Raw genomic sequence first — 22561 nt, forward strand, 5'->3', positions numbered from 1 at the left:
CTATACCAGCCTTTGACCAGAAGTTCAAGCAACAGCTTTGCACTTGATTATTTCATTCAGTTCTCTCTTTCTTTTATTTAGGTGCTATCTTAATTAACCTTAATCTTAATTAACCATGCTTCCATTATGTCCAGAGGAAAGAACAGCAAGAGAGTGAAGAAGGGTTTCTTGACTGAAAATGAAAAACTAGTGGGGCCTCCCAAGAAATTTAAAAGTGCAAACTGAGGCTGTAAGTCCAGACTCACGCTTTCCAAACCTGGCTGCTCCCTTACTGAAGGCAGCTCTGCTTTGGGCCTATCCAGGCAGGCCATTTCCATCCTAGTCACAATTTTTCAGTATTTTACGTTCAGGTATTCATGGAAGCAGGAACTAGAACACAGGTCTTCCCTTCTTCCTTACAAGTAAGGGAAAGCCCCTGGTTACAGTTTCTTTCTGTCCCTACAAATGCTCTTTGGGCTTCATAAATGCTGACAGCGTGCACTGTGAAAACCTTCGTTGGAGGGACTGTAGCACAACACTTCATAAGCTGGTTGTTAGCATTGGCCTCTGAGGTCAATGAGGTGTGCTCAAATTCAAATGACAATGGAATCTGGGTTTCCCAAATCCCGCTTAAATTAGTAGATCCTAATCCATGTCTTCTGCTTGCGGTCTGTGGGTGACACAAAGAAAGAAACAACGTGGTTGTGGTTCCCAGTATTTCAAAAGAAGCTAAATGCCTTGTTCAATGCAGCCAAAACATGGGTTGTTTCAGACACAGAATGAGGAGCTGCAAGGGAATTTAGACCTACTCGGTCCACCTTTTCTTTAGTAGGTTCAGTTGTTGGTAGACCGTCTCTGATGATTTTGTCTAGCCTGGTGTTAATATGCCCAGAGCAGATAACAAGATATGTAAAGAGTTTGACTCTTGAAAAATGTTCACTTTAAGGCAGCTTGTTCTTTTTGTGGATCTAACTCCTGAATTCAAATGAAGATACTGAAGCAGTTTTTATGCAGCCTTTTTGTTGAGGTGGGGGGAGCAGATATGAGCCACCTCAAGCACTTGAGTGTGTTTCTGAAGCCACAGCTGCTCTGTGCTCTGTACTCATTACAAGTCCTACCAAGAGATCGCCTACAACCTGGGGACTGGCATAGCCCGCCTGCCTCTGCCTGTGCCAGCCACATTGTCTCTCAGGGCTCTGTGCCTGCTGGGGAGCAGTTGTAGGAAGTTCTTGCTGAGAGCAAGCTGAGAGCTCCCACTCTCCCTACGAGAGGCAGATTTCATCTGGCTAGATCCCAGATGATGGAAGATGATGTGTTGCATTCACTGCATTTTTTGACTTGTCCTCATCTGCTATTGAAGATCATATCAGTAGTTTTGCATCCCTAATTTGCAAGTGATTTGCACTCCAAGTTGTGGGAACAAATAATTCTGCATGTAATTTAGAAAATGTGGCCTGCGGAGTCTATTTGCAGTAACCATATTAGTTAAATTACCAGTGTGATTAACCAGAAGAATGAATGTGCTTTCATAAATACCAAAGCAATTATTTCTGGTAATTTATTCCACTCCTTACAATATGGCTGCAAGAATCTGAACTAGTGTTTTGAGGATAATGTATTCCATATTTTGTGATGGGGACTTGAGAGAAATTTCATCTTGCTAGGGCAATTAGCTTATACTAATTTGGAGAACATTTTCAATGTTCTTTATTAGAGTTTAGGAAATTGTGAGCAAAATGATTTTCAGTGTAGGTGGTCAGCAACATATTTAACAAAAAAGTACACTTCTAAACCCTCTTGTTTCCGTGTCCTTTTATTTGGTAAGATTAAAACAGCATGCATAACATGAGTGTATATGTATATATACTTTAGGATTATAAAACCCCCACTTTTACAGTGACATCAGTTACATGTTTATTTCTGTGTTTGTGTCAGATGCATTCCCAAATTATTCATCTAGCTAGAGATTAGCATTACTTCAGTTGGGTTCATTCAACTGTGTACTTGTTTTCACAATTATTTTTTAAAATTATCTGTCTTAAAAGAAAAAGAAAAACTTTAATTCATGCGGTTGGTTTGTTCCTTTTGGTCTGAGTCCAGTACAGAATGCAACCACACGAGTAGTTGAGTAAACACAAGAGAGGTTTCAACTTCCAGGCAGGAATGAGGGAAACCAGTTTGGATTTACTGGAGTGATAAGATCTTCAACTAGATGTTCTACCAGGTACAGCCTGGAAGTATGGCACTAAAGGCTATTTCTTTGAGTTGAGTAAATACTTTACATTTTCATTGCTACTCGCAACATTTTAAGTATTTGAATGCTGAATTTATGAAACAAATTATGGATGATACAAATACTGTCTTTGATTTTAAATTGTTTGAGGAATTGTAAGATTATTTTTTATTTATTAACATTTTTCCAGGTATAAATGTATTGCTAGTATTGTGGGCAATCAAGTGGGAGTGTTCCTCATGTATATTATTACATATTAGTTTAGCCAAGGTTCATCTGAAAGAATATTCATCTCTCAGGCATGGCTCAGGAGTCATGCCTGTGATCTGAGTCTTCTATATATCTCTTCCAAGTTGCCATTTTGCTGTTGAAATCTTCAATTCTTATTTCAAGAAGCATCAAAATCATGATTAGGAGCCTTATTGATCAAAGGTTAGATCTTTGGAGACCATCAGAGAGCACTGACTGTTTCTGTTGAAAGCTGGGAAATAGTTATTCACGTTCTTATAGTTATTCCTTTTGGCCCTCCTTAAATTCAGTATTAAGGTCAAAATGACTATTGTTTACCACTCACACTTATACAAAAGTTGGATATATTACACGTGCCTAACTTCATGCTGTAAAAGAGTTGTATCTTATCAGCTGTGTGCCTGTTGTCATGTGAACCAGAGCACTTACTTCAATTAAAATCAATGTGGGAAAGTAAAACTACTTAAAAATAAGTTTTAGAGGGATGCTGTGAGCAGCTACACATGTGCCTCCATGAAGACTGGAATGGCAGTTGCACTGGTTCTGCCTTGATTTCTCAGTAAATTGATGTGCAATGAACATGTTGATTTTTTATTCTATGAATTTTCTTCTAGAGTAAAGGCATACAGACTTATAATTCTAATTCAGAACAAAAAAATCTGCCTTACAAATTAATAAAAGTTACTATATACTCCTTCATGTGTCACATAATCAAACATATATAGCACCCAAGCCCCAAAATCTTTGAAAGATATTATATGAAGATATTAAAGAATCATGAAAGGTGTAGATATTCTGTTAAATTTGCATAAAAATGAATATTTACAGATCAAAAGAGCTCTTGGAAAGGGAGAGTAATATCCTGTAACAATACAATAACAAGCATGGGGCTTCAGGAGTTGTGTGCCTTTCCTGTGTAGCTATGATACAGTGTACCTTTTCTACAAAACTATAGCACAATATTTTTCTGGCAGTTTTGTGAGAATATTTCTTTGAAATGAGTGCTTGTATTTTAGAACAACTCTGGGCCAATGTTGGAAGTCAGCTGCCAGCTTTCATCAGTTGAATATAAATAATAAAACAGCAGGTGCTTGGAACAGTACAACCCAATAGAAATGAAATTGTTGATTTCTGCCCTTCATTTTTCATATGTCACGTTAGCCTGGTATCTTTTTTATTTGTATTTTTTACATCAGGCATTGATGGGCATTTTGAGAAGTAGTTTTGATTAGTAGCAAATTTCTTTTCATTCTATTGGGTACTGCATTCACGTGGGCAGCTGAAGTTCTAGAGGAGAATTACTACTGTTATATTTACATACTGACTAAAAGTTATGGTCTTAAGGAATATGTAGAAGGCTTGTAATAACCAACATGATTTGAACCACTCATGATACTGCTGTAGAAATGTCTCACTGCTGTTAAATATTGCAGTGTTATTAATCTTTCTTGACAAGGAGCTGGTGGTTTTCAAGGTATTTTTGGTGTCTAGTTCCCACTTCATTTCATTTCCCATGTTCTTTATCTGACCTAATATTCCTCCTGACTTGAGGGGCCTGGGAGACTTCATCCCATGCTGCAGCCTGTAGGACAGTGACACGGAATGCATGTGTTGGAACTGATATCTCTATTCCATTCCCTGAGGGTACAGGTCCTCTTACTCTAAGTCAGTCCCTGTGCTCACATATTCTCCATGGAGTGTGAGAGTCCTGGTCCCAGGACAATCTCCTCCCTTTGCTCATTTCCATTTTCAAATCCCTAGAGATTCACCAACCACACGGGTCCAGAAATTCTTCTGATCTCTGGTACATGATGAGCCAGCAAAGGTATAGAGGGTAGCAGATGCTACAAACAACTGGTGTAGCTTTCATTTAGAGTTCTTGCTCTTTTATAATATTATCTGTATATCACACATCACTGTGCTGAAGTCAGAGGTGTATAGAACAGATAAAAGAAATTGGTATGCAAAATTACTCGCTCCATTGCAGGGAACAGCATTTAAAATCAGAAATGACATGGAGTGACTGTCTTATTAATGAAAGAAAAACTGAAGCTTCATTCCTACTAATTTTTTTTTTTTATGTGTGTGTTGTGTTCAGTATATCTTCCAGCTGATGTTTTGATCAAAATTCCTAAATGTTACTAAAATACTATTATATTGTTTGAGTATTTTTTCCTGTGTCTGATACTCAGATGTCTGTTATGTTGCTGTTTTTACAACTAAAATTAAACTATGCGAGCAGATAGAAAAATCGTTATTCTTGGAGGTGGTGATAAAGTTTCATATTGTGCATAAAAACCAATACTGCTTATTTTAAATATAAATTTAAGGTAGCTAGTGAATAGAGAAGAAAGCATGGGAAGGGTTCTTGATTTGTGGTTTATGATCCTCACTAATGGATATCTGTAACTTGATTTAGCAGATAATGACCAAATGTTTTAAAATAATTCATCTGCAGGTTTTGACATCATGGTAACATTTTAATTGAATTCCTAAGAGGGATTTATTCACCCAAAGAAAATATATTTTAAACATGCTAGACTATGGATTGTTTAAATCTGGTTACCTCCATGAGCAGACTTGCTTTGTGTACATGCTGTCTGACCTTGAAAAGCAGGCAGTGACAGAGCTAAGGTCCTGTAAAAGAGATTTACGATGCTGCTCGACTATTATTAAAAACTTGTTAATTTTTAAATGGAAGTTTTGATACAGGTCGTTAATTTCTGTCTCTGAGTGTTCTTGCCACATGGAGTGGTGGTGTGCTACCAGCAGGGCTGCCCAGCTGGGACAGCACAGTGTGATGGGGGCTTCTCTTTTGTTTCCACAGAAGCAGGGGGCAAGAAGCTGCGGAGCACCGTCCAGAGGAGCACTGAGACAGGGCTGGCTGTGGAGATGAGGAACTGGATGACTCGTCAGGCTAGCCGGGAATCGACGGATGGGAGCATGAACAGCTACAGTTCTGAGGGAAAGTAAGTGGCAGTTATAACTCTGGTTTCCTGACGTTTTTGCACGAAACTGGTAGTTAGAGAGAAGCGCAGTGAACGCTGTAGATCCTGTGCAGTCAGAATTCCCTTCCCAATGACACAAGCTAGTGTCATTGATGGACCAAGCCTAAGTCTTCCGCTATGACAGAAAGAGTCTCCCATTGTTGGTGCAGTAAGGATGAGGCTCATTTCTGTTGTGCCATTAGAAAGGCTTCTGGAAGGTCAGAACATCAACATGAGGTATATCAGGAGGGGGAAACAGGTGCAGAGTGCCAGCTAAAACACAGATAAGGACAAATTCTCTTCCAAAACCTCCTTGCATATGTCAGTGTTTTGCAGAGCAAAGCATTTCCAGAACGTTTCTTGGTGTCATTCACTGGGCTCTAAAGTTTTTCAAAGATTCTGCTACTTTAATCCTAAAGAAATTATCTGGGCAGAAGTATGAGTCTGTCACATATCATGCTTTTCATAAGAGCCCAAGTTAAAAACTTATGAGTGGTATACCCAAGACATTGCCCAGAAAAGTCTTATTGTGGGTTGATTTATTAGTGGTATTCACAGCACTGGTGGTATATCTGTGCTGCACAATATATCTTACATGTCCAGGTTGATGCACTATATGCACTTGAGATGGACGTTTTTTTATGGTTGGTCATTACAAATCTCATTAGTTCTTGTTGCTTTGTAATGGGTCACAGATAATTTATGGCAAGAATTTGAATTTTAAGTTACTTTGGTCATTTGCCACAATGGATTCCAGTTCCATTTTTGAATAGATGGCATTTTCAAGGACGTTTTTAACAAAATGTATAGAATGAATGCTGATTTTAAAAGGTGATTTTAAAAATAGCAATCAGTATTCAGTCTAATGTCATCGTTTCACCGTGTGCACTTGATATTCAGCCATTGAGTTCACAGTGACTGAGAAGCGTGAGCAATTTTACCTTCATGTAACTAAATAAGTGGTAAGGATGTGCATTAATATATTACTGAACTGGTCTCATATGAATACTACAATAATTAACAGAGGTCTTTAATATATTGGAAAAAGAGAGCATGATGGAAAAATACTAATGGCAAAAGTATTGAGGATCAGTGCTTTTGTTACTTGTTTGTTTATATGCTGGAGGTTGAATTGCTGTTTGTTGAACACTGAAATTTTGAAAATTACAGTAATTGTTTTGCAAGTTCCTTGTGAGCAGGAACACTAAGTGCAAAACATTTAGAAACCAAGAAACAAAAAACAAACAAACAAAATTTCAAATGTTTGTTGTTTTTTTTTTTTTTAAATTTTATTTCTAGTTTGATTTTCCCTGGTGTGAGGTTGGCTGCAGATAGCCAGTTCAGTGATTTTCTGGATGGACTTGGTCCCGCCCAGCTTGTAGGACGACAGACTTTGGCAACACCATCAATGGGTAAGAGTTTATGTCCTATAGATATGATATATTCGATTTGGTCTGGTAATCAGAACATAGAATTTATCTAGATTCCCTTTAAATATGGATTTCCCATGTGGTTTTGAACAACTCAGTTAAGACCAAAGCTATGACTGCAGCCAAAGTAATCATGGATGCTTAAAAAGACATTCTAAAGTAGTAAGGTGCTTTGAAAAAATCAGTCTTTTATGTCTTCTTCGTCAGTTTACCATCCTTAAAATGGGACTAATAAGACCAGTCTTTTCTCTGAATCTCTTTGATAATGTCGTATAAAAATGGTAATTTAGGTGCAAAGTATTTGTTATTATTGTGCTTACAGACTTTTTTAATATTCACAGGTTATCTTTTCATATGTATCTTAAACTAAAGGCATGGTGAAGAGATTTCAAGCATCTTTACAGAGCCGCTTTGTACTAATTCCCTTGATGCCTTTTTTGAATATGAAATTCTTAAGACAAGAAAGGGAAATTAATTTGAAGTAATAGGGGCATGGGAAGTGGGAGTCAAGATCTTATTGCAGGGTTTTTAAATAGTTTACTAACATAAACAGCAGTGAAGAGGGTAAGTATTAAATTATCTATTAGTGTTAAAATCCAGATCATACTTCCTGAAGGAAAGCAGATGATACAAGTCACTACATATTCATCCTAGAAATTCTCATGACATTTCATATATTTAAGTATTTCTGAATTACAATGCCAGGATTTCTTTCTGTTACCTAGGAGATATTCAGGTGGGAATGATGGACAAGAAAGGACAACTGGAAGTAGAAATAATCCGAGCCCGTGGCCTTGTTGTAAAACCAGGTTCAAAGACACTGCCAGGTGAGGAAGAAAAATCTTAGCAACGATCTTAGTGCAGTGCCAGGAGTTGGACTTGTTGATCTTGATGGGTCCCTTCCAGCTCAGTACATTCTATGATTCTAAGAATAGAGTTCTACCAAAAAAATCCATGTTTTTTCTGTTCAGGATGGTAAACTCTTATCAAATTTACCTCTCAGTAAATCACAATGTTGTACACTGAAACGCATAACATATTGAAATGATATAAAAAAATCAACCCTACTTCAGGAGGAAATTAAAAATCAGGCTACCAGAAGACACAAAAATATTTCAGCAATAGCAAATGCATCCTTTATTATCAGGTAGAAAGAAAGGTATATACTGAAGATTTTGTGTAGGAATCTTAGGAATGAAGAGGGAATCAAGAGACATGGAATAGGTACCTACTCAAAAAGTAGACCAGTATTTGATACTTATTTTATAATCTAGCGTCCTATAACACTATATGAAAAGGACAATATAATGTTATTTTTAGCAAGCTCTTCTGCCAAAATAGAAATTGTGTCAGAGTCTTTTCTTCACTGATTTTCACCTTGTAGATAATTTTAAATTATTAACAATTTGGAGCATTGATTCAAATCTCACCAAAGTCATTGCAAGTCATTCATTTACTTAATAGGCCTATTTTGCATTTTGTACGGTAAAGGGACACTATATATAGGAATACCTGATTTTTTCAGGTCAAAATCTGAATTGTTTCATGGCAAAAGAGACATATAAAAAGAAGTCAAGAAAAAAATATACCAGGGAGAAGAGTAAAGAAAATGCATAGATGCTTCGCATGGGAATAATTATTAATATTGCTCGTGGAGATTTGTTCATATAAGTTATATATCCATTAAAAGGCAGATTTTTATATAGTAATAGAAAGTGCATCTGTTATGCAAAAAATCTGGACTTCTTCTTTACTTACAGTTCTTTATGTTCTTTCTTAAAAGCACCATATGTAAAGGTGTATCTATTAGAAAATGGAGTCTGCATAGCCAAAAAGAAGACAAAGGTAGCAAGAAAAACTCTGGAACCACTTTATCAGCAACTTCTATCTTTTGAAGAAAGTCCCCAAGGGAAAGTTTTACAGGTAATTTGCATCAACGTTCATCTGAACCTGAAAATGTCACCTGTACAGTTTTCACTGAATGAGTTTCAAACTTCCTTTCATGCTTCATTTGGCAATAAATTCTGATATTTAAAATACCTGTTGAGCAGATAAATACAACAGTAATAACTGCTTTTGCAAGTAGAAAGTACTGAGCAAAAGTTAGCTGCAGATTATTTTGCTTCTACTGTGTATATGGGCTCCTCTCACTCAGTTTTCTCTGGTATCACGGATAACTGCTCTGTTACTGCCCAGATCACTTCTGTGTCTCCATCATGAATTAGTATGCAAAGAACTGAACTATGTCAACAGTCAAATATTTCATTCCTTACTGTAATTAAATAAGCAGACATTTGACAAAACAGATTGAAGCTTTCATAATTTTTGCTGAAATCTTTCTATTTTCTTGTTTCTTTTCCCAACAGATAATTGTTTGGGGAGACTATGGACGTATGGATCACAAATCCTTTATGGGAGTGGCACAGATACTTTTAGATGAACTGGACCTGTCCAACATGGTGATTGGGTGGTTCAAACTTTTTCCTCCTTCTTCCCTAGTAGACCCAACTTTAGCTCCTCTCACTAGAAGAGCTTCCCAATCATCTCTTGAAAGTTCAACAGGACCTTCATATTCTCGCTCATAGCAGCTGTGAAACTGTTGTCATAGCAACCAGCGTTACAAAAAAATAAATTACAGGTCGCAAACCCTGGTAACACTGCATGCTTAATGTTGTGTCTTCTGAGCCTGTTTCTAGGGCTGCAACGCGATCCTGTGTTCTCAAGGAAGTTGCACACATTGTGCCCTACAGAAGGCCCTCAGGTGATGGACTGAAATCACGAAGAACTGATAGGTTTGGAGTTCAGGGACTCAGTTTTGGTCCAATCTGAAGCCATGGACTAAACTAAAAAAATCAATCTGTTTCATGCAACAAAAGTCCTTTTCAATAGCATATCTGTTTTGTTGCTCCCGTTGCTTTATTTATCTGCCCTCTACTCCTAAAGCTTGGTTATGCCACAGAAATGGAGTTACCCTCCCACGAAGCCACGTTACAAGTCAGTGGAATAGCAGACAGTGGAAGAAAAGAAGAATGTAAGGATGCTGGAGAAGTCAACTGGCACTTGCAGCAGTTGCTTGAGATCTGAAAAATCTTCATATTGAAAAGGTTCAAGACTTAAAGTGGCGGGCTTCATACCTCCAGCTATTCACACAGTGAAACCCCAGACATGATGGACTCTCTGAAAAATAAAATTCTGTGGATATACTGTACTGTATGAAATTAAGAAACTTTTTTGCATGGACACAGATTTAGCTGAACACTTAAATTATTTTCTTGGGGCTGCAACTTGCAAAAAAAGAAAAAAGAATAAATCAGCCATTTTCAACAGTTTATATTATTTTTAAAAATAAATTTCACTAGTGCATGGTTTTAAAGGAAAGAGAATGCAACAGGGTGATACAAAGACACACCACGTTTATCATTCTTTAAACCAATCATGGTCTGTATTTTTGCAGACTTATATTAAAAATAAAAAATAATTTCTAGCAAATATTTAAAATTCTGTTTATGTGACAAGAAATAAGTGTAATATATTAAATTTATTTAAATGTAAAAGGTACAAGCCTTGTAAAGTTCAACATAATGTGCAAATTGTACACTTCTTTTACCACCTCCTTTCTCTATCTCTCCTTCCAGTCTCCCTTCTTCCTTTTGCTCTTTTTCCCCTCTACCTCCCAGGATGATCAGAATATTCTAAAATGGCTACCTTTTGACTTATTACTCTCTTATGCCCCATATTTGGTTCAGGGTTGCAGATTGTTCTGCATTTCTGAATTATTTGAGAAAAATATTGATTAAGAACTTACTTTTTTTCAAGCATGTTGAAAAGGATTTTGCAACATGGCTTGGGAGTACATTAATGTAATTCAGCATGTATTTGATAAAGAAGATATTTGAACTTTTTGCAATTTATTGTACAGTGCATGGTAACTTATTTTCATTTTTTTCTCACCTTCAAATTGAATTCTGCAGCAAAATACTGGAATCATGTGGCCATTGTAAGATGTCTTCAATAAATTTGTTTTCAGCACCAGCATCTTTCATTCAAGGACTGAACTATCATTTCTTGAAGGTTTTTGGAAAGAGAAAGAATTAAGTACCTGGTTGATTTTTAGGAAATAAATTTAAGCACTTTTATTTGCACTAAACCAAATTGATTGCTACGTTTTTGAGATTACAAAAGCAACACAGGTTACTAATCCAGACAGTTCTTCTGCTGTAAAGTTCAATTTTCATAAATTACATTTGCATTGCAAAAGACATAATTAGGTAATATCAGTCTGGAAAATAACAGTCTTTGGTTTGTAAAATAGCCTTAAAGAAAGCTTATCAGTACCACTCTGACAGCTATTTGACACCATTACCAGAACCTCACTGCAGTTAATGCATCTTCAAAAACCTGGTTTTTGTAGCATACAGTAACTACCATTGGGTGGTGCTGCAAGTTCAAGCTTCTCATTAAATTATGTTGTTTAAAGGGAATGTAACTGGCTAACATTTAATAACAAATATCCTTTTTTTCTGGGTCTTTGTATGCCTTTAATACCTACTTAAGGTTTATTATTGAAACCTTGCAATAATTTTTGAAGTATACATTACATTTACCTTTAAGGCCACACGCAAGTATTCTGATTTTATTGAAAAATCTATTGAAGTTTCCCATTAACAAACTGTAAATGCCTCGTAAGAGGGCAAAAGTAATAACAGTATCACTTATAATGCCTTTTACTTTGTGCAATATCATAGAAATCGAGATTGTGTCTTGTCTGCAGAGTTTATATAATGGATTATTGTTAATAGACAGACTGGTAAAATTATATTTATTGAAATAATTTAGACACCTGTCTACCAGCAGCAAATAAATACTACTAACATACAGTCTACAATATCCCCTAGGATATAAACAAAAATACATAACCATTTTCCTGACACTGTGAGATGTGCTCACACATTCTTGTATGCATAGTCCTATATAAATTATTTCAAATTTTAAAATCAAGGAGATGACACATGGAAGGTTTGTACATACTTGTTGTTATGCAGTATTTATTTTAAAAAAATTAATGTATTTTTTTTAATTTTCACACGTCTGCAACTCTACTTATGGTTTAGTCATGTAAATAGCACTATTCCAGTGATCACTGCTGTCTTGTACATAGTACGTTTTAAAAAGCTAAAAGGAATTACAGTTGGGGAAAAAAAAAAAGGGCAGATTAGGCCTGTCATGAACACCAACTAATGTAAATCAAACTCATTCTGGTGATGGTATTTAACACTTTAAATAAAACATTTTCTTTACAGAATTTGTGTGCAGTGCTTTTTTGCTTTTCTCCGAGGTCGGCAGCATCCTTCAGTGGAGCTGGTGACAAGCAGCTCATGCAGCTGAAGAACAAGCAGGCTTTTCTTCTCTCAACAGGGCTGCAGATGAAATGCCATTTTTAAGATGCCACAATCACTGCCAGGCTTGGGGAGCAGTGGGAGGCTGGGTCTGCCTGCCCCCCAGCCAGGCATCAGGCTCTGTGCTCCGGCCACACTCCAACTCTCACATGCCAAAAGAGTGCACAGCTCCCAGGATGGAGCTGGCCCCAAGCTGCCAATCCTGGCTGTGAGGACATGCTCCAACTCCGATATAACCAAGATACTAAATGTACTGAGACTCTGAAGTGCTCCCACCATCTGTTGTGGAGTGGCTGCACCATCCAGTTAAGACTTCCAGCATATCTGTTTGCAGGCTTCCACCCTGTCCCTAGATACCACCTAATATTAGCTGCCTTTTTTTGTGAGCAGGGTACAAATGAGGACAGAGTGCCCATCTGACAGTGGTGGCTGCAGGGGCTCATGCAGCCTCCGCATCAGCGAGCAGGCAGTGGTCCAGCACCTCTACAGCTGTGTCAGGGGTGGGTGGTGATGGGGGGAGTGGAGACTTTTATCTCTACCTGACCCCTCAGAGGCAGCATCAGCACAGGCAGTGGTGACTGGGCAAAACACGAGCACTTCATTAAGTCAAATACCTGGGCCTTGGAAATTTACTGAAGAGTGAGAGGTTGCCTAGCAGTTTGTACAGCAAAGTGTGTGTATTTGATTACAGATATGAGGAAAAAGAAGCACTGCAGTACTGTCATGAGACAAAACCACTGAAAAAGCAAGCAAGTGTATTTTGGGCAGAGCACTGGTGGGAACCGTGAAGGTGGAAACTCCATTTGTTGTACTGCATCTGAAAGTGGGGTGCTGGGGGAATAGACCCAGGTTTCTAGTTTGTTAAGTCACTTATATCCCAGCAGGTCCCTCTTCTCTTCTGCTGACACTGACATTGCTCTTGCAAGGGTGCCAGGGCAGGCAGGTACCCATGTAGGAGCTGGGCTGCAAGGTCAGGTGAGACTGCCCTGTGACCTGGAGTGCATCACCTCCAGCCCTGTGATGGGGTGGGCAGCAGGGCAGCAAACCCACCTCCTCCCACAGCTGAACATGAGACCTTGTTTGCCTTTGCCACTCTTAAGAAATATACGCAATTACACTCAGAGAATACTTGAAAAGGCATGCTGATGCAGCTGTTCAGGTCAAAAAAAGCCACAACATACTAGTTTTGTAAAGGCTCCTGTTCTTCTTTGAGAGAGTTTCTTAAGACTGCTTGCTGTTTCCCCTCATCAATTTCTTCTTCTCTACCTCCACTTAATTTCAAACCAAACAAGTTTAGTTCATTTTAATATTAACAGTACTGCTTTACTCATGACTACTAAACATTGGCTCAGATGACTGATTCATGCTGTTATTCTGGGAAGTGTTTGTGCCAATAAAAAATGCAGTAAAACACCACGTCATCCTAATTGTGGGGCTTTTCTGCTTTCATGTCTTTACTTCAGGTCTTTAAGGTTTAAATAGCAGGATGCTCCTGCCATGATGAGGGTGAGCGTGGAGCCAACACATCTTAACCAGCACGCCATTGCATTCTCATAGTTTCTCGCTACTATCAAATAGCTGTTCACAATTGTGTAATTAATTAAAACATAACAGTTTTTATATAGAAGTTTAATATAGCATAAAAGTTAACAAAGCAATAGATTTCACAGCTTCCTCACAAAGTTAGATAATGCCATGAGAGAGTCTAGAGCAGTTCGTACTTATTTCCTTAGCTCATACCTCTGTGCAATTCTCACCTCCCCGACACCCAAGCAGCAAAGAGCAGACACCAGAGCTGTAGATCTCATAACCACCTTCCAATTGTGACTACCCTCTCTGTCCCTTCCTTGGTAAGTATTTACAGCAACCCTTTACCAGGAGAAAGCAGCAAGAAGATGCACATTTGCCCAGCAAAGAATGGTTCACCTTTAGGACAGGTTTATGGGAGCTAGCTTTATGTGGCAAAATACCCAAAAACAAAACCAAAAAACAACTATATGCTACTAATACCAAAGATAAATTAACTTCTGAGATTATTGGCTTAATATATGCTTATTTTAAATTCTCGTTTAGGATGGGATGAGTCATGCTGGGGAGATCAGATTTTCTCCCTCTTCTCTATTGGCCACAAAAGCAGAAAGTGATGACTGGGTTGTGTTGGATGTCCAACTTCATGGTAGCTGTGCTTAGGAGAAGTGGATCCAGCATTAAGAGTCAGAAATAAGAACAAGGATTCCATGGTCCTTCAGTAGCAAGACCTATCTGAACTGCCTGTATAATTACCTGGTCTGAGGGCAGCAGTTGCCTGATGACTGATGAAGGAAGAAATAGCTGGGAATTAATTTCCCAGATCTGACACACTGCCATGTCAGGTCACTCCTCAGCACAGTCCCAGGGAGAAAGAGAAGCAGCCATACTAATTAAACCACAGGGCATTGATGCCCCAAAACATATTTGACATGAGGTCGCATGAAAAGGAAAGAGTATCCTAGATCTTCAGAGAGTGCAGAGCACAGGACTAAGGAAAAGTTTGTCAGAATTACCTTCCTCTGTGACTGTTCCTGCAACCAAGTACAGTTTATTAACAGCCATCCAAATTGTTATTACTGAGCTGGAGTTTGCATGCAGATGGAATGGGTGAGTGGCACTGGATGCATTAACTTTATGGCCATGGCAGTTTAGGATACCTCAATGAAGTGGGAGCACTGGTAGACTGCTTCAAGATCAAGACTCACAAGCAGTGGCTGAGGTCACTTGGTTTATTCAGCTTGGAGAAGAGAAGGATGAGGTGTGATATCATCACAGTCTAAAGCTTCCTCACAGGGGTCAGTGGAGGGGGAGGTGCTGATCTCCTCTTTGATGACCAGTGATAGGACATGAGAAAATGGAACGGAGCTGCATTGGTGGAAGTTCAGATTGGACATTAGGGAAAGGTTTTTCATCTAGAGGGTGGTCAGTCACTGGAACAGGCTCCCCAGGGAAGCAGTCATGGCACCAAGCCTGTCAGAGTTCAAGGAGTGTCTGGATGATGGTCATATGGTTTAGGTTTAGATAGTCCTGCGAAAAGCAGGAGTTGGACTTGATGCTCCTTATGGATCCCTTCCAACTTGAGATATTCTATAATTTCTCTGGACCACTGTTAGCAGGGCTAGCATAAGAGTTGTTAGACAAAGTCCTTCTGTCTAGCTACAGTTTTGGTAGAGGAATGGGCAGTGTTTTGAAAATATTTATATTACAGAATATTCTGAGTTCTAAGGCACTCACAAGGACCATCAAGTGCAACTCTTTAGGTGGCACCACTCAATGAAATGAAAACAAAGCAAAATACAAACGCTAGTACAAAATTCAACCAGTAGGTCCTGCTCTGTTGATAGTGCATCTAATGCATGAAGAAAAGGCCAGTACTTGCCAGTTCATTTCAACCTAGTTTGAATGCCAATAGTGGTCAAAATTATTATCTCCTTGATGAAAATTAAAAGAAATTTGGGGAAGATTAAGGGATAAAGTAGTAATGTGAAATTATCCGAGTAACAGATATTTTATTGATATCCATTTTGATCCCCCCTTTTTTTTTTTTCCGGTTAATTAGCGCTTTAGTAGCAACATTCCTGAATAGTGGCAGACAGATCCCTGAAGATGAGGAATAGTCATTTATATCATGTACCATCTCTCAGGGACTAGGACACCGAGAGTTTTGCTTCATGACAAGAAACTCAGTTAAGGAGCTCGAGGACATTTGAAGTGCCTTCTTACAGTCTACCACAAACTGGAAATGACACAAAGTTTTTCCTTACCTAGGAGATTCTCAGCCCTGATTCCATACCAAATTCCAAGCTGTGATTTTGTGTTTTGTAGTTTGTACTTGAGAACTGCTTACTCTCAGATCTGCTAACCTGGACTTTCAGAAGCCTTGGTTATCATCTGCCAAATGCCTGAAGCATCAGTGCAATTACACAACCTCGTGCGTGAACAAATGAATCCCGTCCTTCACTGTGTTTTGGCTGTACAAACACTGTGTTTTGGCCCAACTGTCTAGAAGCCAGCAACTCTAGCTCTCTAGGAACAGCCCTGGAATAACATGGCACTTCACCAATTGACAACTTTATTCCTCACTGACAAATATACAAGTTGGAGAATTGACATTTTTTTAAATATCCTGATACACTTTGGCCATTGAAATAAAGTGAGAGCTACGAAAAGTAGATCTCAGAGTGAACCAAGAAGTGTTTGGGTCACATGAAGGGAAGCAGGCCACCAAATCAGACAAAACCCCACTGCATCTCTAATCTGTCCCCTAAACACCTGAGCCAGGTGCTGGATAAGGAAATGTTGAGTGGAGATACAGAGGTAACATGTTCCTTAAGATGTCATCACCTTAAAGAATCTTAAACAAAACAAAACAAAACTTGTTGGCACAGCTCTCAACTCTTAAAGTTTCATTAAGAGGAAAAAAAAAAGAAAATAAGAATCCTCATTTTGGATTGCTCTGAACTCTGCTGATTTCTAATCCAGGATTTCTTGTTTTCAGTTAGCATGTTGAGGTATCAGTAAAGATCTGTACAGCTGTAGGGCTAGTTTTATTTAGTTAGACATGGGTAACTAAGAACATATTTTTATATAGCAATTGTTTTCTTTACCTATCTAGGCACAATTTTTATTTCTTTGTTTCCTTTAGGAATGATCTGGAACCAAGTTACTTCCCTGTGACTTTTCCACATCTAATGTGTGTCTGGTTGATACTTAAAATGTGAACAGATGCTTTAGGCAAGAGATTCAGAATAATCTAGCATGTCGTTTTCTCTCACCCTCAGCAACTTTGCTTTCCTAACCACTTGAGTTACAAACTTAATTGTGACATCTGAGTGTCAATATCGCTCATCAAACCACAGTTACAATCCAAGATGGATACTCAGGCTATACTCAGGCTTCAAATTTAGGTGAAACTCAGAAGGCCAAATTTAAAAGTCTATTTAATTGCATTCAGTGGAAAGAGACAGGAGGCCCTCCACGATAATTTTAATTTAGGATCCTCTGGAAAGCCATTTTGAGCAACTTTCATTAACAGCTACATTGGAGTCTAAGGCCATTCAGCTTCCAAGGTAGGCCATGCAAATAGCTCCCAGAATAAGGATGCCACCCTCTGGATAAGACATAGAAGAATAACAGGTGCTTATTTGTTCCCACAAAACATCTGGGAAAAATCTTCCTCCTGAGACCCAAATGACAATGAATTTGAATATTGTGAAGTCAAAAATGTGGGGAAGGGTAAAATGGACCACTGAAACTTCTCCACTTTTCTCATGCAAACCTCAGAACTTCGGACTAACGCCATGGATGACCTTGGCCTCAGTGACAGGCCATGGCATGAGGATTGGTTTGTAATAGCACAGTGAGCATGGTACAAGCCAGGGCTTTAAGGCATGGCTTGTCCCTGCTTACTGATGCAGCCTGGCCACCTTTTCATGTGGGGAGGCAGAGCCAGATGGGAATTCAAGTGGATGAGCAAAGGGTAGATTAGTCCTTTTCAAACTGGAAACACAGCACTTCTCTTGCCAGATTTGAAGGCTGTTCCTTTGCTCCATGTGGTCTTAAATAAATCTGTACATGAATACAAATCTGTTAAGTGAGAAAAACTGAAGTCAACGAGAATTTTGAAATTAAAAGTTATTGTAAGATGGCCAGGCTCCTAGGCCTGAGAGTAAGATTGGAAGTTTTAGTCCCAAGCAGACAAAGAGCTAGGAGAGAGAGGGTCCAGTGGAGGCCACAGAGATGATGAGGGGTCTGGAGTATCTCTCTTATGAGGACAAACTGTGGGAGCTGGGCCTGTTCAGTCTAGAGAAGAGAAGATTAAGAGTCAACCTCATCAACACATACAAATATCTCAAAGGCCAGTGTCAAGAGGATTATGTCAGACTCTTTTCAGTGGTGCCCAGCAACAGAAAAAGGAGTAATTAAAACACAAGAAGTGCCACCTCAACCAGAGGAAGAATTTTGTTACATTGAGGGTGGCAGAGCACTGGAACAGGTTGCCCATGGAGTCCCCCTCTCTGGAGGTTGTTCAAAACCCACTTGGACACATTCCTGTGTAACCTGCTCTCTGTGACCCTGCCTTGGCAGGGGGTTTGGACTGGATGATCCCCAGAGGTCCTTTCCAACCCTCACTATTCTGTGATTCTGTGAAACATCTGAGTTGTGTTTAAGGACTACAGTGTGCTGCTGTGACCAGAGGAGAGATGGGAGGTGTGAGAGCTGGAGGAGGTACTAAAAAGCACTGCAGCACACACCCTGCTCCCCATCAGCAGAAGGGCAAGAGCCAACAAACTTGCTGAGGAGCTGCTTCAGGAAAAGTAAGAATCCACATTTCCAGAAATCTGCTCTTCTTGTCAAATATTTACTGTGAAGGAGCAAGATTCAGGATGGGAGTGGTTCCAGGCATGGAGAAAGACATACAGCAGTTGACAGGACTTTATTATATGGACTTTACCGTTATTATGTGGTTTCAGATATGTGTATTGCATTGTATCCACACTACACGGTGCACAGCCTGAGCGTGCCTGGGTTTGCCACGAGTTTGCCTGCTCCCTGCTTCCCCGCTCCTCCCTCTGATTAGCTGAGAAAGCTGCAGAGAGGAGACAGTTACCATTTGCCCTTTCCGTCCCCGGTTCCTCCCACGTTCCTCCCCCTTTGCCTATGTCCCTACCCCGATTTGTTTCCCCGTTTGTCTGTCCCATGCTCCACCCCATGTTCTAGCCCTTTCTCCGCCTGAACTCATAAAACCCCGGCACACCTCAATAAAGTATTCCATTTGCACTCCTACCTTGACTCTGGATCCGTCCGTGCTTTGTCGCAGCTCCACTCCCATCCCCCCCCTTGGACCGTGGCAATTTACCTTGCTTGAGTTGATCCTACTTGCACAAGTTTGCAAAAGGAGAACAGATTCTTGGCCAGTCAGTTAATCATAATCAATAAGGATAACATGAATGAACCAAGCAAAGTAGTTAAAGCTTGAGGAAAGGGGAAAAAAACCCAAAACACCTGCTAAGCAATTTAATTATTTCTGCTCCATCCCTTGGTTGCAACCAGGGTGTTGTCTCGTCTAGTCCAGCACTTGTAATACTGTCCCATTATCGTTTCAACAGGTAAAATAAACCAACCATCATACAGGTGTATTTTCTGACAAAGAGACATCATTAATTTCAATACCACAATCACTCCTAACAAATTTCTGGAAGGGATACAGTTACTTGGGTTTCAGGCTGAAGCTGGTCTCCAAGCAGGAGAGAGAAGGAAAAGTTCTTTTAGTGGGTCAGATTATCCTGCTTCTATCCAAAGAATATAATGTACTTTCTTGTGAAGCATTTAGCTGGGATACTTGTCAAACCAAAGTGAAACAAGAGGCTGGGATCCAGGATGGTGATTCCCAAAGTCTTTCAAAGTCAGCCTTAATTTTGCTGCTGGTCTGTCTTTAAGGATGCCAAACAACATTGAAATGAGATGGCACAAAGATGACATGATTTGTTTATCAGTCTCCAATTGACACCTTCTTTCTTTCTCAAGTTTCCTTAACTCAAATGTGATTTTGTTTTTTAATTTACTATCATATTGTTTACTGACCACATGTATCTAGGTCATAACTGTTAAAACAGCTTGAGTTGTTCAAGACAAATTCTCCTCAGAAAAAAAAAAAAAAGTGTTTTCTTAAGTAGGGGCCAAGAAGAAAATGGCAAATTGGATGGAAACAGCTCACAATTCATGCAGAAAAGGAAAGTTAAGGAATAAGTGCCTGCCTTGCAGGGCTTCACAATGGGCCATTGTCAAATAATGCCAAATCATATACATTATCTCCCCTGGAAATGAACAAAAATGAATTTTTTTTTAAAGAAGATCTATTACCCAAAGCTCCACAGGGGGAGAATAAGCTGGAAGAAACTGCGATGCAGTCATCTCCCACTGAGCTTTCTCTGGAACTTTCCTTTGTTGAGAGGGGAGCTCAAGCCAACCTCAGAGGAACCACTCACTGGGATTGTGAAACCACACAGATCCCTTGAGATCTTCAGGGATGATGGGCATGGCTGAGTTAGATGGTGATCAGCATATAGCTGTGAGACAGGGCCTGCCCTCTAATTACTGCTCCAGTCAGCACTGAATTATGTTATACCCAGCAAACCCTTTCAGTGCATGGTTTGAGAAGTGCCCTCTGCCAAGTGCTCCACCACTCTAGAAGACTGAGACTTCTTATAGCAGGTAAATAAATTACACATTGGTATCTGCATAAAGGAGGCACATTATCTCCCCCTGATAGGTGTCTCTTTGAGAAAAGACTCTTCAAGCTTTTGCATCTAATGGCACTGGACAGATTTTGTGGTGGTGGATCCCTGTTAGAGATCAGGCTCTCCTGCACTGGCACCAGGCTCTATTCCCTGCCGCATGAGTTTCATAAATGTCTGTTCTGGGGTTATGCATGGTCCGTGTGTTACAACACTAACTGTGTCACCACTTCCCCTGTGTTTTTCAGCGCCTTCAATGAAGCTAGAGGGTGCTCTGCTGTCTGGCAAGCCTCTAGGAATAGGACTCATCTCACCTAATTTCAGAGGTTAGTCAGATTGACATGTGTATTCTGGTCTCTCTATAGACAGTGGAAGCTGTACTTCTAAAACATATTTTAGGTATCTCCTTTAAGAAGAAAATGAGTCATAACTGTACCTATTCTCATCACTGACTATAAATGGAATAGCTCAGCTGTACATCTAGTCCACTGAAACCCATTAATTGAGTCTTGCTATCAACTCAAATGGACTTTTGACTGAAGCCTCATACATGGTTCTAGCACAGAAGAGACACCACTGTGGAATCCACTCTGAGGCCACTGGAGATATATGTTGAGCACTGTAGGACAGCAGCTGAAATAACCTCAGTGGTTACTGGGAAAGCAGTGCCTTCAGGCAACCAAATAGAGACAGCAAAGACATCTGGATATATTTGAAATTGTAGGGGTTCAGGAGTTGTTTCTGGGGTGCAAAGAAAGAGCAAACAGATGGCTGAACTCTTTTTCTCTCAGGTATCTAATTTTGCCTCAGATTGTTTTTCAAAAGCTTGCAAGGCAGATGGATTGCTCAGTCTTTCCCCTGTAGCATGAGTCCCAGATGCTGGAGTGTGATGGAGTTTCTCCTTACTCCTGAAAGACTTCATACCCACATCCCCACACCTCTTGCTGAGCAGAAAGAGGATACAGTGAGGCATGCAGTGGAAAAGGGTCTTTCACAGCCTCTGTGAAACTGCGTAGCTGGTCAGCCATGGCAGAGAGGAAAGGATAGGAAGTGCTGGTTGAGCTGAGGAGTTAGGCATGCCTGGATTTTGGGGAACCACTCTGTATTTTGGATTTAAACAGCTGCTGAACAAAATACACAGCAACAACCCTGGGTATGGACTGTACAACTCTCACAGACCACCTTATTCACAACATAGGAACAAGTTTCAACTCCTTTCATTTCCCCTGCTGTGGACTAAACTCTACGTCTTCACCATGCTGCCTACAAGTGACATGGCTTTCACACATAAGCAGTCTATATCTGCTGTCTGAAAGAATACCTCTTCTTTTAATCTCCCTGTCTTCCATTTTTTTCTTTTCTATACCATCAACTATTATTTTAATCCTAATATAATACAATTTTATCTTTCTGACGCATATTTATTTGGAGATAATGATGTTCAGTAGGAAAACCTCCTGAATTTTTGTCTCAATAACAATTACTATTTAGTCACTTATTCAGAAACCCCCTTCCCTTTTCTAAAGGGACAAAACACATGCTTTTGAAGGAAAACTATCAGATGGAAAGCACTTTGGCGAAGACATAGAAGATAGAAGTAAAGCTATGATACTATTTGATATCTCTAGGGTATATTGATGAAGTTTCTAACCTAAATGTATTTTGAATCTACTGCCTGATGGGCTTCCACTTCTAAATGAGGTACTCAGGCTCTGGATGCAATAGACATGGAGAACACTTGAAATGAGACAAAACACCTAAGTTGTCACCCCATCTGGAGAAATGGTGAAGAGAATGATGTCACTTCAGCCAGTCTCCTGACACTGTTGCTCACTTGCAGTTTTCAGCAGCAGTCTGTGTCTTGCACCTGAAGAAAATGCCATAACGCAAGAAAAACAGGTCCAGAAGAGGCTCACAACAAAGTACAAAGACACACAGCCTGATTACAGAGACACAGCACACACATCAGCTGGGCCTGGATTTCTCCTCTTGTTCCGGTAGCACCAGTAAGACCTGTGGC

General features: G+C 39.6%; 1 protein-coding gene across 40 annotated transcripts in view; it reads left to right on the forward strand.

The window, feature by feature from the left end:
• The window catches only part of RIMS2 (regulating synaptic membrane exocytosis 2), a 458893-nt gene extending 446713 nt beyond the window's left edge, over positions 1-12180 (forward strand). For all 40 annotated transcript variants that reach the window (XM_039387624.1, XM_039387618.1, XM_039387621.1 and 37 more), the window contains 5 exons: positions 5289-5430; positions 6748-6860; positions 7604-7705; positions 8662-8801; positions 9245-12180. In XM_039387624.1, the coding sequence (XP_039243558.1) occupies positions 5289-5430; positions 6748-6860; positions 7604-7705; positions 8662-8801; positions 9245-9463 (716 nt within the window). In that variant the 3' untranslated portion in view covers positions 9464-12180. The remainder of the gene's footprint in view (positions 1-5288; positions 5431-6747; positions 6861-7603; positions 7706-8661; positions 8802-9244) is intronic.
• Positions 12181-22561: the final 10381 nt, after the last annotated feature.

The sequence above is a fragment of the Pipra filicauda genome, unplaced genomic scaffold (genome assembly GCF_003945595.2).
Source record: "Pipra filicauda isolate LSUMZ 115617 unplaced genomic scaffold, ASM394559v2 scaffold57_size4234018_pilon, whole genome shotgun sequence".
Classification (NCBI taxonomy): Eukaryota; Metazoa; Chordata; class Aves; order Passeriformes; family Pipridae; genus Pipra; species Pipra filicauda.